General features: G+C 37.3%; 2 protein-coding genes across 3 annotated transcripts in view; one reads left to right on the top strand and one right to left on the bottom strand.

Annotated features, from left to right (window-relative positions):
* Positions 1-1,860: 1,860 nt before the first annotated feature.
* LOC755972 lies at positions 1,861-10,843 on the top strand. Its single transcript, XM_001192880.4, has 8 exons — positions 1,861-2,340; positions 3,043-3,106; positions 3,956-4,008; positions 4,609-4,737; positions 7,325-7,527; positions 8,000-8,077; positions 9,155-9,362; positions 10,114-10,843. The coding sequence occupies exons 1-8, from the start codon at positions 2,145-2,147 to the stop codon at positions 10,155-10,157; spliced, it is 975 nt and encodes a 324-aa protein (XP_001192880.2). The 5' UTR covers positions 1,861-2,144; the 3' UTR covers positions 10,158-10,843.
* Positions 10,844-13,131: 2,288 nt separating this feature from the next.
* Positions 13,132-16,131, bottom strand: part of LOC585756 (sulfate transporter) — a 29,514-nt gene continuing 26,514 nt past the window's right edge. For both annotated transcript variants that reach the window (XM_030973277.1, XM_030973276.1), the window contains exons 16-17: positions 15,844-15,947; positions 13,132-15,408 (exon numbers count right to left, since the gene is read on the bottom strand). In XM_030973277.1, the coding sequence (XP_030829137.1) occupies positions 15,334-15,408; positions 15,844-15,947 (179 nt within the window). In that variant the 3' untranslated portion in view covers positions 13,132-15,333. The remainder of the gene's footprint in view (positions 15,409-15,843; positions 15,948-16,131) is intronic.

Genomic DNA, 16,131 nt, shown 5'->3' with positions numbered 1-16,131 from the left:
TTTCAAGACAAATTATATCAACATTTCTGCTCCAAGAAGAGAAATATTGTGTAATCTATCGAGGCAATGCATGGAGCTTCAGAAACATATACAAGAATCAAACAAATGCATTTCAGAACGTACCGGCAGGCTAATCGCATGAAAATTATACCAAATTCAAGCTTTTTACCGAACTATCTACCACATGAAGTGAAAGTCGATGTACCAATGGCCTTGGGGCAATGTGCAGGATAGGTGAACCCAGGGATTTAGGAAGGAAATAGTGAAGATAAGGGAACGAGAATATAGGTTTTACTACCGATAATCAAAAAGTAATCTCTGAATACAATAGGTCATATTAAAAGTGCACAAACGAATGAAGGTCAATTGTATCAGATTGAAGAACCAGGCGAGGAAATAGGTGGGTATAAGTGTTCGTACAGGTTATAAAATCAATATTTAACGTATTTATTTTATTTCATAAAGAGTTAACACCATTCTGATGATGATGGCGGTGATGCACTTGAATATGATGATAATGGTGGTGGTGGTAATGTCGGTGGTGATGGTTATGATAGTGGTGCTGGTTATGATGATGGTGGTCGTCGTCGTGATTATAAAGATGATGATGATGATGATGAGGATGATGATGATGAATATGATGGCGGTGGTGGTGATGGTGCTGGTAGTGACAATTATTATCGTTATGACAATGCTGATGATGACAATGGTGATAATGAATACGGTAGCGGTGACGGTGATGGTGACGAAAGAAGAAAGGAAAAAAAAAGCCATTGCAAAGAAGAAGGGAAATTGATCTCGGAATGTGAAAGCAAAACTAATTGGCTAGAATGTGTCCTTTATAAACAATTATAATGTCCTCATAATCTAAACAGATCGATGAAGCAAGTGTACAAAAGGAAGGACCTGGATTGTCAGAATACTAGAGGGTTGCTTGCACAGTGAAAGCAGGAAATGAAACCAGTCTATACGTTGTAACAGGGGCGGCGATTTCTTTTCATGACCAGGGGGGGGGGGGGGGGCGAAATGCGAGGGACGAGGGAGCATAGTAAACGAGAGGGGCGAAGGTGACAAAAGTGACTACCCCCTCACAGGTGTTTGAAGTTTTGTTGTATTACAAAATTACATTCCTTAGCAAAACTGTAGTATAAAAACAAGCAGTATACCTTTTCACACTTCACTTTTACTTTGTCGGTAATTAGTGTGCATTCCGAAGGGTTGTAAATATTTAGTAGATAAATTGTTGTAAGTAGGGAGCTTGGGCATGCCGATGGAATTTCAGAAATTAGTCATGTAATGGAGGACCTAGAATGAACGTTTTTAGAAAGATGTACACCATTTCCCCTTTGGCGACAATTTTTTTTATAACCAGGCAGGAAGGGACTCCTTAAAAGAGCACTGCGGAATATTCATTTTGTTGCACTGATATATTTCTATAACTCTTAATCTTGTAAACGTGATACCAACGGAATACAGATTGTCTACAATATTTGCTTGTATATTTTGAAGGATATTATGCGAGGGAGCGAGAAGATTTTTGCATTTTTTATTAGTCTAAACGCTGCACTCTTTTGCCCGCCAGAGCCTCACTTTTTCTTCACATTTTTTTTAATTTCCAGGGGGACGTGCCCCCCCCCCATCCCCCGTCCCCCGGAATCGCCGTCGTAACACTATTTCGCATTATTGGCAAAAATACAATTAATTTCGTGATAGGCCTGCACCTGTTAGGCGTACACCTGATTTTGTTATAATTTTACAAAGAGAGACACAATTTATTCATGAAGTAGAACTTATGGTCTGAGGTTGATCTAGAATGCACAACGTGGGATCTCTCCATGTTAAAAAAAAAAATTGTGAATATTTGGGGTCATTTTAACTTTCACACTGGGCTATTTGTGCACTATATAACGCTGATATTGTAGTGATTTAAATTTCCCAGGTAAATTACAAGCAGCGACTCTCATTTTGTTACTGATCCAGTTTCAGGCAGAGGTCAGGCACAATACTTCCTGATAGATTTCACGTATGGTAATCAAATCTGTTTCTCATTAATGCTTGAACCTGCTTGGTCTCCTAGCTGGACAATCCTCGACTAGCACACCACAAGCCGTTTCTCTCGCAATTAGAAACCATCTTTCCAAGTGATGGACGGAGTAGAGAATCTCGTGGAGGCAAAACGCAATGAAAACCAAGGCATGGTCAGACTCGTGTTCGCTCTCGTCATCATCAGCCTCATGGTGTCAACGATCGCCATCATTTTGTCTGCCACCAGTCTCTCTAAGGAAGGGACTACCATCAATGTCGGTGATGCTGCAGGTTCGACTGGTGGAAGCTCTGCAGGTAACACAATTTTGGAATTTCGTTTTTAGATTATCGTTCTTAATAAATCGAAAAAATGCGCACTTTAGGGATTAGGGCATACCACTTCTTTTTTTTCTGCCTATTCATGAAACAAAAATTAACCAGATACAGACTAAGCAAGATAATTTTATTTACATGTATTTAGGTTTTTCAATGAGTAAATTAACAACCCTTTCCTATGAACTTTTCTTAAAACAAGCCACCAAGAACAAAAGAGAAACGTTTGTCAAAATTTGAACCAAACAAACTATTCACCCCCCACCCCCAGCCGAAATAAAATACTTGTACTGAATTTACTTTCAAGGGACTGCCCAGTTACAAAACCCTCTACCTTCCTCCCACTCCCTCCCCCTAACCCTACAGCTCCCTTTCCCCCTCCTCCTCCATTCTTCCCCCTCCTCCTCCCCTCTTCCCTGGGTCTGAGGATATTGCTTGCCTTTTGTTTAGCAATGTGCGGATATGTTACCACAATATTTCGTTTAGTTTTCAATCTTTTTCAGAATCTTTCGAGAATCAAACGACAAAATGATACATATTTCCAATCCATTTCTTTTCTTTCTGTATATGTTATGCCCGGATATACAACGGGTTTGGCAAATCCAAAAAAACGGGGACACCTTTAGATAAGAATGATTGGTGACCCATAACATTATCTACTTCATTTTTGTTTTTACTGGACAGGCAAGCTCGCTGATGACGTGTGGACTTTTGCAATAGGCCATGACGGATCTAATGTTGAGTACCTGTAAGTTGATCTATAAAGCGTCTTGAATGCAATGTTTATTATAAAATTAAAAAATAAAACAATCATGTCTTGTGGTGTACCACAAACCGCAAGTTGGGAGGCATAGCCTCCCCCCCCCCCCCCCCCCCAGAAAAAAAAATTGATGAACTATGTGTAAATTGTTTTACTCAGCAATTAATCATAATGTACAAGCTAATATCGTGTTATGATTGAAATTGTTAGTTAAGGGTTGATTACAACATTTAAAAAACATTCGCAATGGTTACATTACTATGTTCCCATCGTTAGAACGTCTAGACTAAACAAGAACCGAGGATTTTCCTTATTTTACCTGTTTTATGAAAATACAAAGGGTCGCTTTGTGGCCATACATGCGTCTTTGTGAGGTGTCTCGTTACGAATTATTTCATTCACCAGTTAAGAATAAAATAGTCAGAATGTGAATTGCTTACATTACCTGTTGGCAGGTAACACTAGCCATAATGTGTATCCTACCTGGGGACAATTAAAGTATGCTATTCATATTCTGATTATCGAAATACAAATATTCATAGCTGAATGAAATAATTTGAAGCATAAAATACATTTAAAGATATACATATACATGACAACATCATTGCACGGTGAATAGCAAACATGATATTACACTTCATAAAGATTCATGCATTAAGTTTGATTACATTGCAAAAATGGTCTATTCGAATTCTGACTATTTAAATGAAAAACTTCGCAAAGAGGAGCTTCTCAAAGACGTATGTTTTAATTCAATTACATTACGGAAAATGGCCTATTGTAACTTTTCGATAGGAAAGATGATTTTGTCATGTTATTAACTCTTTCTATTCGCAGTGATCGAACCAGTGGAACACTCCGTGGGTTTCATGTCGACATTGTTAATGCAGGTAATCTATAATTACAAGCTCATAAAGAATAATATTAAAGGCCCTGTTTATATACTCGGCTCTTCGTGTTTCGTAAAATGTATTTAATAAAACGTTTATGAAGCGCCTTTCATAAGATACAAAGAGCATAAAACGAAAATACTTACAGACAAACAAAGCAAAAGAACTATGACAATGTCATATAAAGCTTCATTAATTACAAACAAAGAGGAAATTAGGAAAGATGTGTTTTCAAGACGCCATTTATGTCTTGTGATAACGAAATGTGCCTGCTCGCAGCGTAATTGTTTTGAATAAGTTTTTCTTCTGTTTTAATCAGTTTAATAAACGCGCATGATGAGGTGTTCAGTTCATCATTTTCATAACCCCTTTAATATAAAGTGAAAGTATTTTGTCCACGCCACTGGTTTTAATGTGAGTTGACATTTGTTTATGCCATTTTTACATATTTGTATCACATAACCTAAAGCACTGTATTTACCAGTTTATCCGCTTTTTATTTTGATCTCATATGCGTAAAATAATTTTATATTTCGTTATTTTAAAACGATGATAATGAAAAGTAATGTAACATATTTTGTTGTTTGATTATGTCTATAGTTTGCGCTCAGGCCAACAAAAATTGTCGCTTGGTATGGGATGTCTATGGCAATTGTTGGAACTCTAGAGCTGGAGAACAGGCCCGTGGTGGCCCAGGGCTCATGGGTGGCTGGTATGACGCATGTACAGGTAGGCTTATGTGGAATGGATGGTGATGATGATGATGATGATGACGATGATGATGACGATGATGACGATGTTGACGAAAACAATGAAGACGATGATGACTAAGTTGAAGTGGAGTCGGGCTAACTCAGACCAGAGACAACTACACAACGGTCAGTTTTCGCAGGTTAAGGGTTAGGGTTAGAGTTAGGGTTAGGGTAAAATAGGTTAGGGTTAGGGTAAGAGTTAGGGTTAGAGTTAGGGTTAGAGTTAGGGTTAGGGTTAGGGTAAAATGGATTAGGGTTAGGGTTAGAGTTAGGGTTAGAGTTAGGGTTAGGGTAAAATGGATTAGGGTTAGAGTTAGGGTTAGGTTTAGTGTTAGGGTAAAATGGGTTAGGGTTGGGTTAGGTTAAGGGCAGGGTTAGAGTAAGGGTTAGGGTTAGACGATCACGACAACGAGGATGACAATGAGGACGACGATGTCGATGATGACCAGGACGATTATGATGATGACGATGACGAGCACGACGATGATGAGGACGACCAAGATGATTTTGATGACGTTGAATACCATGATGACCACGATGACGATTTCGACCAAGATGAAGACGATGATGATGATGATGATAGTAGTGGTAATTTATCTTCTATTGATAGCCATATGAGCATTAACTCATATCATTTCATAAAGAGTTAATGCCCCACTGACTCCAGTGGTGGTGGTGATGATGATGATGATGATATGGTGTCTGTGATGATTGTGGTGGTTATGTAGCCTGGTGGTTGCTATAATTGTGATAGTGGTTATGATGATGTTGGTCCTCGTCGTGATGTAAACATGATGTAAGTGAAGATGACGATGTTGATGTTGGCGGCGGTGGTGATGATGGTGCTAGTGGTGATAATAATAATGATTGTTGTGACAATATTGTTGATGTTGGTGACGATGAATATGTTAGCGGTGACGGTGGTGGTGACGATTGGAAAATAAAGATGTTATCATAAATAATGATGATCAAACGACAATCATGCTTATCCATTAATAAATAAGTAAAAATATGCTCGGAAATGAAAGTAATGATAGGCCGTGTCAAATGAACATATATTGTTAATTGTTTTCCTTATCAAAACTTATTTCCATGGTAATTCAAGTTGTTATCATCGTGTCTAAGTATCTCCTTTTCACATAAAGGGTCAAGAATGTTGTTTCGAAAGAAGTAAGAAAAACAAAGCCAATGCGAAGGAGAAGGGGAAAGGGACCTCGAAACGTGAAAGCAAAACTAACTGGCTTGAATTTGTCCTTTAGAAATAATTCTTATTTCCTCATAATCTAGAGCAATAAAAGCAAAAGTACAAAAGGAAGGACCTGGATTGCCAGGATATTAGAGGGTTGTTTGCACAGTGAAAGCAGGAAGTAAAATAAGTCCGTACGTTGTAATACTACTTCGTCTCATTAACAATAACACGATCATTTTCGCACGTGCAAGATTATATCGTGCCTAGTAGTAGCTGACTTCATATATAGACAGGCGCGTACACATGGGAGGGGTGTGTTTTGGGTTAAATCCCCCCCCCCTTCATTTTTTTGAGAACCCCCCCCCCCTTATGAGTTTTGTTTGTTTTTTGTTTTTTTGTTTGTTTTTTTTTGTAAAAATGGACGACCTAAAATAGATGACCTTACCCCCCCCCCCCCCCCTCAACGAAACGGAATGTCGATCGGTCAAATTTCCAAATTTACCCCCCCCCCCCCGCTTATTCAGCGGCTGGCTGAGTCGTTGCGAAATCTTTGGGATAAAAAAAAAATGTCCTCTTACCCCCCCCCCCCCCCCCCCCCCCGGCTTATTCAGCGGTTGGCTGAGTCGTTGCGAAATTTTTGGCCCGATTTCAAAATGTTAAAACCCTCCCCTCCCCCCTTGTAAAAATCCTGCGTACGCCACTGTGTATAGAATTATATTGAATTCCAGGAATATTCCTTTAACAGGGGGAGGGGGGGGGGATCTTGATTTTATCTGTTACCTCATCATAGATGGATAAAATCTCCTAATCATATACACTATAAATCATCTCTCTCTTTTTCTCTTAGAGGGCACGTCCAATGTTTCGTTGCATACGTTGCTAACATCACGATCAGTTTTGGTATTACCGATTATCTCTTTCAAGTTGACAAACCTGATCAAATCATGCCAAATAATATGGAAAATAATTCTTTGGATTTTGATTTCGGCTTACATTTTCGTTATTCTTGGTAATGTATGAGACAGTAAATGAGCAAATACATTGGGCTTTCCGAAAAGAGACCCATTTCATACCTTAAACCTCAGCCAAACCTCCCCAAACCGAATGTAATTGTATAATTGACCTGCCGTCGGTCTGGCGGGCCCTGTTTCATAAAACTTGTTATCAATAACAGTTGCTAAATTTATATGTCAATTTCGCTCTCAGCCAATCAAATGCCACGGTTTCAGTAGCTTATAACAGTTATCGTAACTTGTTATTAATAACAAGTTTCATGAAACAGGGCCCAGGTGTCGGTCTATTTGGTGTGAATGGGCCACTGGAGTATTATAGCACTATAATTTCACACATATCAATCAATATTCTATGATTACAGGATGGTTCAATACATACGAGCGGGCTATAACTTTCAAGTTCACCAATCCTCTACGCAAAAAAATCAACGGACAGTTCGTCGTCAAACAAGGCAATCCCAGCAACTTTGACCCGACCTCCATTGGCTCCACCCAGAAGCTTGGATTCGGAGATGGATGGTCGACTGACGAGCATTGTCTCGCAAGAAACTCTGACACGATTTCGGTATTGCCGGCTGGCAGAGAGTATTTAATCACGATCGCGGAGGCTTTCGAGAAATCAAATCGAGGGCAACAGCGATATGCTTCGGATTACTGAATTATTTAGGCTGTTGAAATTGCTTCAGGTTGATTCATCGAAATTCTTTGCGACCGTGTCATTATCGTTTTTGTTATGATAATATTGTTCAGACTATTAAAACTTGTTATATTCCCTAACAAGTTAATCATGATAAATATTTATACTTATACAATATCTCGAAGCGTGATATTTGACACACCGTATGATCTAGTCTTTGTAGTATGATCAACCAATTGATTTTGATCTATAAAAGTTTAGAAGAGCCCGTTTTACAGATAGTGTTCATAACATTTCTATCGGGCTATTTCATGCTATCGGTGATATCAAAATGAAAATTGCATTTGGAATAAATGTTTTTCAAAAAAAAGATTGATTAAATTTATCCTTCTTGTTCTAGGGGGTGCCCCTAGACTCCTCCCAAGTCGTTCACTATTCTACAAGGGAGCAGTTGATAGCAGCAATCCTTAACGATGAGGCAAGTATTTATACGGGCAAATAATAACAATAAGGTTAACTGTCTGTAATAGGTAGCTAGCACACATTCTATTCATTTTCGAAGTTGTACATTTTTTGTTTAGACTTCCTAATGTATTATCTGATATTGTTTGATATTTTGATATGAATATGAAATGAAAGTCTTCAGATTATGAATAAATGCTATTGAAAGAAGAAGAAGAAAAAAAACCCATGAAGTTAATTGCTGTTGTTCATGATGAGGAGCCGAAATGCCGGTTCTTTTTTCAACCCTCATAATTATGTTTGTTCATTTGATGTTTGCTTATATTTGATTGGGGCAGTGTCGCTAAAACACTTCCTCTCACGCATTTCCTACCGTCCTCAGTGCCTTGAATAGACATGCCTATTCCAGATGCTCGACATTAATTTTGCTCCGGATGGCCTACTTTAGGAGACCTAATGCATTTCATTTAATGCATGTTTCTCTCCCTAAACCCGAGTGACCAGCCATTTTAATCACCTGCTATGAATAATGACATCGCTATGGACACTATATCCACTTTGAATACGTCAGTTGCTGCTATGTCGGGCAGACATCTGGAAAAATGTTCAATGTCAAGTGAAACTGTTGTTTTAAAAAAGTATTCATACAATTAGCAAACAGGTCTATATTGCTCCAGGATTTATACTCTTGCAAATTATAAGGGCTAGGATTGGGGTCGACGTTGGCATTCGGGTTAGGGTAATATTAAATATGGGGGGGGGGGGTACCTGGGTAGAAGTAAGGAATTTAGTTGCTGTAGGAATATGACAGCAGAGCAAAAGACAATTTTCGTAACGTAATCAAATGCAATGCATAAATCTCTGCTACAAATAGTTGTACTTCAAAAGTCAAAGTAACAATTAATGTACGCAGACTGGATTCCAAGTAATGTACTTCATCTCACTAATAACAGGTCAATCATTGAATAACAGCATTTGTCCCCAGGAATGAAACATCCATACATTTGAATATGTTAGTAAACCGATCTATTATAATACCATTGATGCAGGCATGGAGTTTAAAAACTTTGCCTGACATTTGATTCCTCTATAGGTGGTGGCTGGGTTCTCAAACGCCCACACCTTGTTGGACAGCGGACTCCAGCAGATTGGACCAGACATCACCAACTGTCAACGAGCCGGTGGGTCTATCATGACTCGCATGCAGAGTACACTACCGGATTGGTGGAACCCAGCTTTCGATGCTCTCAAAGCGAATGGAGCTTACAAAGATATATGTGCCAAGATAGATAACGAGCATGGTGAGGGATTCGTTTGACATTTAAATGTAAATGATGAATGTTTTACCGACGGTTTTAAGTCCACTCCTAGTATAGGGAGTGAGGGTTAATGCATTACTAAAGGGTACGAGCGCATTGACTCGGTTTCGAACCCGGGATCTCTCGGTTAAGAGACCACTGCTCTACCACGGAGCCATCGCGCCTACTCCGGACACTAATTGTCCTTTTGGAAATTATGTTCTCTCCTCACCCCTCAAGTGTTGATAGCTCTTCACATCCCTTTTCTCCATCTAATGCCCTTTTTTTTTTTTTTTTTTTTTTTCTTTTTACATCTTTCTTGTCAGGTGATTTGGTTTAACTTCTTTTAAAGTGATTTTAATAAAAAGCGTTCTGAAAGTCCATTCTGAGCTCTATCGCCCTGTGAACTTTGGTTAAAAAGTACACTGTCAGATTTCGTCGCCCTTTACATCCTCAAAATCGTAACAATTCAGATTTGAAGAGCACATGTCTGTTCAGAGCCAGATGGGTGTTAAGTCTGTGTTAAAATCTACGGGTTAAAGCCCTTCTGGCTCCAAACAGATGCACATTAAATTTACCTAATACCTTGTGACCTGCGTGTTGCAAACTAGCTGAAAGCTGATGTCGCATTCCCTACACTAGACATAAACGAAGACTTATTCATTGATTTAAAAAATAATAATACATGAACTTGATTGATACTACATTTTTCTTCTGATGAATAATTATTTCCATCCTTGTCTTATTTTGATAGGCTCCCAACGTGGATTCGCTGGAGATGTTGTGTGCCTTGACTGATAACAACCGTCTTCTCCTCACGCTCTTTCAGAATAGCAACATTAATTCTCAGACAACTCGCCAGATTCAGTTTTATTGTTATACTTTTACTTCAGATTAATTATGAAGGTTTTTAATGGATAAAACCTCAGTTATTGGTTATTGGCTGGTCAAAATCTTAAGAATTTCTTTTCTTGTCAAGTATCCGATGGTCCCTATTCTTGTGACAATGCTTTGCTTTGTCGTGTAATGTTCTCCCTCTCATTGTAGATTTCTTTTCCCCTTTCCTTCTTTTTCCCTCTTTCCTTCTTTTCCCCCTTTCCTTCTTTTTCCCCATTCCTCCTTTTTCCCCTTTTTTTCTTTTATCCATTCTTCCTCCCTTCTTCTATACTTTCTGTTTCTTCCTGTCTGTAAATTATAATTATTCACCAGGCCTATTCACAACAAGCATTGCTTTACTATAGGCCCCTCCACTACATACTTTATAGAATGAATGATGAAACGTTTAAACCTATTCATTAGGTTGCACTTGACTTGTATGCTTTACTATTACCTTTATACTGGACCCCATGTGAGACCAGTAGTGTCGTGCCTGGCACAGCTCAGTATGGGTTATCCAGCCGTTTCATTCATACTTATGTGTATACTTTTATTGTATGTTTGTTTTTAATCAAAAGGAAAATAAATACTTCTACTACTTCTACTCTGCAAATATATTGTTTTTATTTGTACTCGTATGTTTATGATTATTTTCAGAAATCAAATCAGTTACTTTTCACAAACGAGAGCACTCATTATTTGCGTTCTTTGGTTAGAAATATTAAAATTATTTTGACGTTGAACGTTTTTTTTTGATAACTTATGATAACCATGAAAAGAAATGCACTTTCACAGGGCAAGTCCGACCCATTAGCAAATTAATAGAGATAGAACAAAATGATAATCGGATGAAAAATAAAAATATTGTAAAGGTCTTGTATAATTTCATGAAACAGTTATATGTATCACATTCATTTTCTCTATTAATCAAATTCAACTTTGCAAATGGGCTGGACTAGCCCTTTATAAAATAATGCAGCATTTCTGCTGTTTCGAATAACAATTCTTGCGTTGGATTGATTAAAAAGTATACACATGTAGTGACTGAATACAGAATCTTTCATTTTTGGAAAGTGTATATGAGAAATTGACGCCCGACACCCCCCAATAAAATAATTAGTAAATGACAACAAATTGCAAGGATACCCCCCCCCCTGCTTCAGCACAATAATGAATAGTTTCATTTCAAAGGGATTAGATGAAGGATTAGATCCATTTTAAGCGTTTTAGAGTAAATCAAGGATTTTTAATTTACCATTTTCCTTTGTAGTTGTCTCTTTTTTGTAAATGGTAAGCATATTGAATTACATCTATTTGATTTTTTTTTTATTGTATTTTTACATAAATGTTTGTAATTGCAATCATATTTCAAAGCGAACGGAAAATGCCGTGAGTACATTAAGTGACTGTTTAAAGTAGATATTCATTGATTTTAAAAACTAATTTTATTTTCATTATTACAAAGTTGAAACTTTGATTTGACAAGGTTATCAAAATTCAATGCTTGGAAACATTCGAAGTAAAGATTATTATAAATTACAAAACGCTTAAATACAACCCCGGCATAGCACCTGGAGAGCTCTCCGAACGCTGCTGGGATATGTGAGATCACAGTATGGACATGACTTGCACAAGCAGACGATGTCCCATGACATCTCACACATTTTCAGTGCCTGCGTTTTCATTTTTTTCTTGAGTTCTTTCTCTTACTTCACTACCGTCAGGCTAAATGTATAATCTATTGGCTCACTCTAAACCCCGCACATGGTTTTATTTTGATGAAAAATGCAGCGATACAAAAATAAAGGAATCTGTCGCTTGTAAACAAAATAAGACGCCATTGTATATTCAGCTGCACACACCGGGGTATGTTCGGCGTTTCAAGAGGGAACAAATGTCGTCCTTAATATCATTCCGGGGGGGTTTCAATTTGAAAGTCTGGTTTCTTTGATTGTTAATTAACCCCTATCCTGTGTATTTACAAGCAAAAGATTTTAGTTATTAGAATCTGGTCATATCCCCTTTTGAATGGTTTGACATGCCATTACATATATATACACAAAACTCGTTATAATTTGAGAAATAATAGCTTTGCAATTATGTTCATTCTCTATGAGATGTCGTCTGCTTGGGCAGTGTTGGTCCATATAGTGACGTCATTTAAACATCGTTATTTTTCCGGCGAATCTCTCGCATATCCAAGCTGCTATGGAGGTGGTTGTATTTGTATTTTTATAAATCACCCGATACGTAGTTGACCTAAAACTTGTCTGATGGCCATCTGTTAGCTTACCAGTTTCTAGTGATACATTAGTTGTCGTATTTGTGATTTTCTTTGAATTTCACCTTTAAAAAACACGGATATGTAAAAGTTCGTATACGGACATCTTTCCCCTGGACATCCACCCCCGGATAACCACCCCAGTCAACTACCCCCTAGGACAACTACCCCAAGGGCAACCACCCTCTAGGACGACTACTTCCTTAGACAACTACCCCCGGACAACTATCCCCTAGGACAACACCCCCTACGACAACTACCCCCGGACAACTACCCCCGGACAACTTGTCAGTTTACTGGGGGGTAGTTGACCGAGGCGTAGTTGCCCTAGAGGATGGTTGTCGAAGGGGGTAGTGTATGTGGGTAATTGTCCGGGTGGTAGTTGTCCGGGGTAGTTTTCCGGGGGTAGTTGTCCTAGGGGGTAGTTTACTGGGGGTAGTTGTCCGGAGGGTAGTTGTCCCGGGGGTAGTCGTCCTAGAGGGTGGTCGCCCTAGGGGGAAGTTGTTCTAGGGGGTAGTTGACTGGGGGTTGTTATCCGGGGTGGATGTCCAGGGGGTAGTGTCCTAGAACCGTAAAATATGGACATTAAAAAGCAAATACAAGGATCGAAACATATTTTGAATAAGCATATATGCGTTTTTATTTCAGAAAGGTTTTTATATGAAAAATATTTTTTAAATCTTTACTAACTTGTGAGCAAGAGCACCATAAATTTTATACGGGAACTACATCAAGATGAAGTTTTGTATATCGGGAAGTTTGCATTACAATCATTAATACGTCTTTTTCAAAATCGAATTTTATGTTTCTCAGAAGTGAAATAAAAATACATATATGCAATTACATCTCAATTAATTTTTTCATGAATGTAGTAAATATTCTTAAAATAAATTTGCAGGTCGAGCTATCGATGGGTTATCATATTCCTTTTTTTTTTTAAATCAAACGGCAATTGATTCAGTAACCTTGGATATTTCCTTTCGGTCAAATATTAATATCATGCATTGGAAAACAGAAACTAACATCAGCTAATTATTAAAAGAATCAAGGCTAAATCCGCATGGATAATACATAAGATACGAATATTTCTAGCATAACTGTGTTCTAAGCCACTACCCTGCAAAGTATTTACAATAAGCACCGATAAAATGCATCACCAATATGTGAATAATTTCATTAATAGACTATACAATGCCATATTATCAATAAATTATCATGCTTGGAATGTTTAACTGGAAACAATATTGACCGTTTTTGTAAAACAGGCAGCCTGGATATTAACAATTTCCAGACTATGTAGTTGCATTTTAATGCATTATCTAGGGCAATGGTTCATATATACCCTTCTTCGAAAGTCACCGCTATTATCACCAACTTGTCGCCCTTCTCTCTCTCTCTCTCTCTCTCTCTCTCTTTCCTTCCCTCTCTCTCTCTTTTCTTCCCTCTCTGTGTATATATAACGATTATATATAACATCTATTTCATATAGATTATAACAATTTTTTTGATAATTGGTAATAATGTATAAACCTCTGAATATACATAATACATTTCTCCGTAAACCATTTTTCCTAAATATTTACCTATGGATAATTAATGAATTTTCCAAGTGCATTTGATATCATTTTTTGCACTGTAAACAAAACCAGCAATGGTTGCTAAGACATCATTGTAAACAAACCTTTAAAAGTAATGGAAGCAAATTATTTGAATATACGTAGTTGTTTGAAAACGAATGAAGAAGGAAAAAATGAAAGAAGGTAGATTGACTACTATTTCCATTTCTCACCAAAATTTCCTGGTTTGAAAATTGTTGTATTTTGCAATCAACATGAAGGACATGAAGTCTGAGTAGTCTAAGAACTTACGAAGCAGCCATTTTCACACGATTACATATCTCACTATCAATTTTGAATAAAGCACAACAGGTACATAAAGCATGCTAATATAGAGACCACTAAAAGCTCTTGAATTAAATAAGCAAAAAATCATGAACACTTTTCGAAGAAACAGTTGAAAACCTAGATAAGAAGCAATAATCCCTCTACGAAGTATATACGCGATTATAATTTTTTTACTAATATAAAAGTGTGATTTCCTCATAGTTGCTATCCCCACTAACAACAATTTATGTATGATTGCTATCAGCTAAATACATTAAACTTACACGAATGCTAATTAAATTGAATCCACTTTTTTTTTTAAAGATAGTTACTCTTGAATACGAATTCTTCGATTTCTTCGAAGATTTCTAATCTTTAGACTTGATGTCTCAGTGAGCTAGCAATGTCAAACGATGAGTTGTTTGGGGTAGTTTCAAACTCTTTTGAGCCGATTTATTTCAGAGAGAAAATGATTCCATACCTCAGCTTACAACTGTTCATGTTTAACTGAGGCTACTACAGCAGATTCAGTATGAACAGTCGCAAAAAATAAAATGAAACTTGACCTTCTAATCTATCCGATGATTAAATGTATTTGCTAGTCTTACGAGAGCTTGGATGGGACCGAACCACAAGTAATATGATACTTTTTCTACATCAATTTATGATCATCATGCCACATTACTTAGTAACGACACAAAGTTACCAATTACCTTGGACTTGCCCGATATTATAATCGATTCACTCTCTTAATTTAAACATTATTTTGATTAAGACCTTTTGCACATTTTTACACTGCGTCTATTGAATATCTCTCTTTCATCAAGGAAGAGAGCGGAATGGATAAGTAGGCCTAAATACTTGATTTCTTTTATAGTGGTCACCCAGACTTTTTCATTAAATTATGATTTCTGAATTCAGCAAGTATGTGAGTTTAGAGTCTTGTTGCCTCGTTTCTTGAATTTTCGTAGTCCTTGTTGTCGGTGGTATTTTCATCTGCTTCGAGAGCCTACAATGAAGAAAGTCCAAGTAATCAAAAGTTTAAAAAAGAGAAAATGGTTGGTAATAACTTCACTTCGTAAGATTGTTTCTTTTCCACTAATGTCGACAAGACTGTTTCTTAGTGAAAGGTGCCGAATGATGGCGTTCGGGTATTGTTCTTAATTGAAGTATTACAGAGGAACAACCGCAACTACCCAGACGTGGATATCAGCCTTTCAGCACTCCAACTATATACTCTATTTTGATCATCTTAATTAACCATCAATCAACTATTATTTTACCCCCAAAAAAGAAAAATTATTACTATATTCTTCAGTGCTTTCACTTTTGGCATAATTACACACAATTTGTTTTGCATAAATTCTACCCCATTACAAAAATAATAACATTTTGTTAGAATCACGTATTTTCACATGTGAGGATGTTCAAAGGAAATACATACTTGTTTTCTTGGTAATGACAGGACGGCGTCGTGAATGGACGGGTAGAAGATATCACACTCTTCATTAAGAGCACCAATCACCTTGATCGACTGCATTACAGAATCTACACCAATGGAAGAAAGATTATTGCTGTTTCAATATTTGTTTACATTTTTATTGTTCACTGAATAGTTTCCATCAGCTGCAAAATATTCTATACTTCGTTGATGTATTTCAATAGCTTTGTAAGTATGTACCATCGGGATTTTTTCTTGATTTGTATGTGAAATCTGCTTAATATCATCATC

Source organism: Strongylocentrotus purpuratus, unplaced genomic scaffold, assembly GCF_000002235.5.
Source record: "Strongylocentrotus purpuratus isolate Spur 01 unplaced genomic scaffold, Spur_5.0 spur5_scaffold_6, whole genome shotgun sequence".
In the NCBI taxonomy this organism is placed as follows: Eukaryota; Metazoa; Echinodermata; class Echinoidea; order Camarodonta; family Strongylocentrotidae; genus Strongylocentrotus; species Strongylocentrotus purpuratus.
This window is presented reverse-complemented; position numbering and strand designations above follow the sequence as displayed.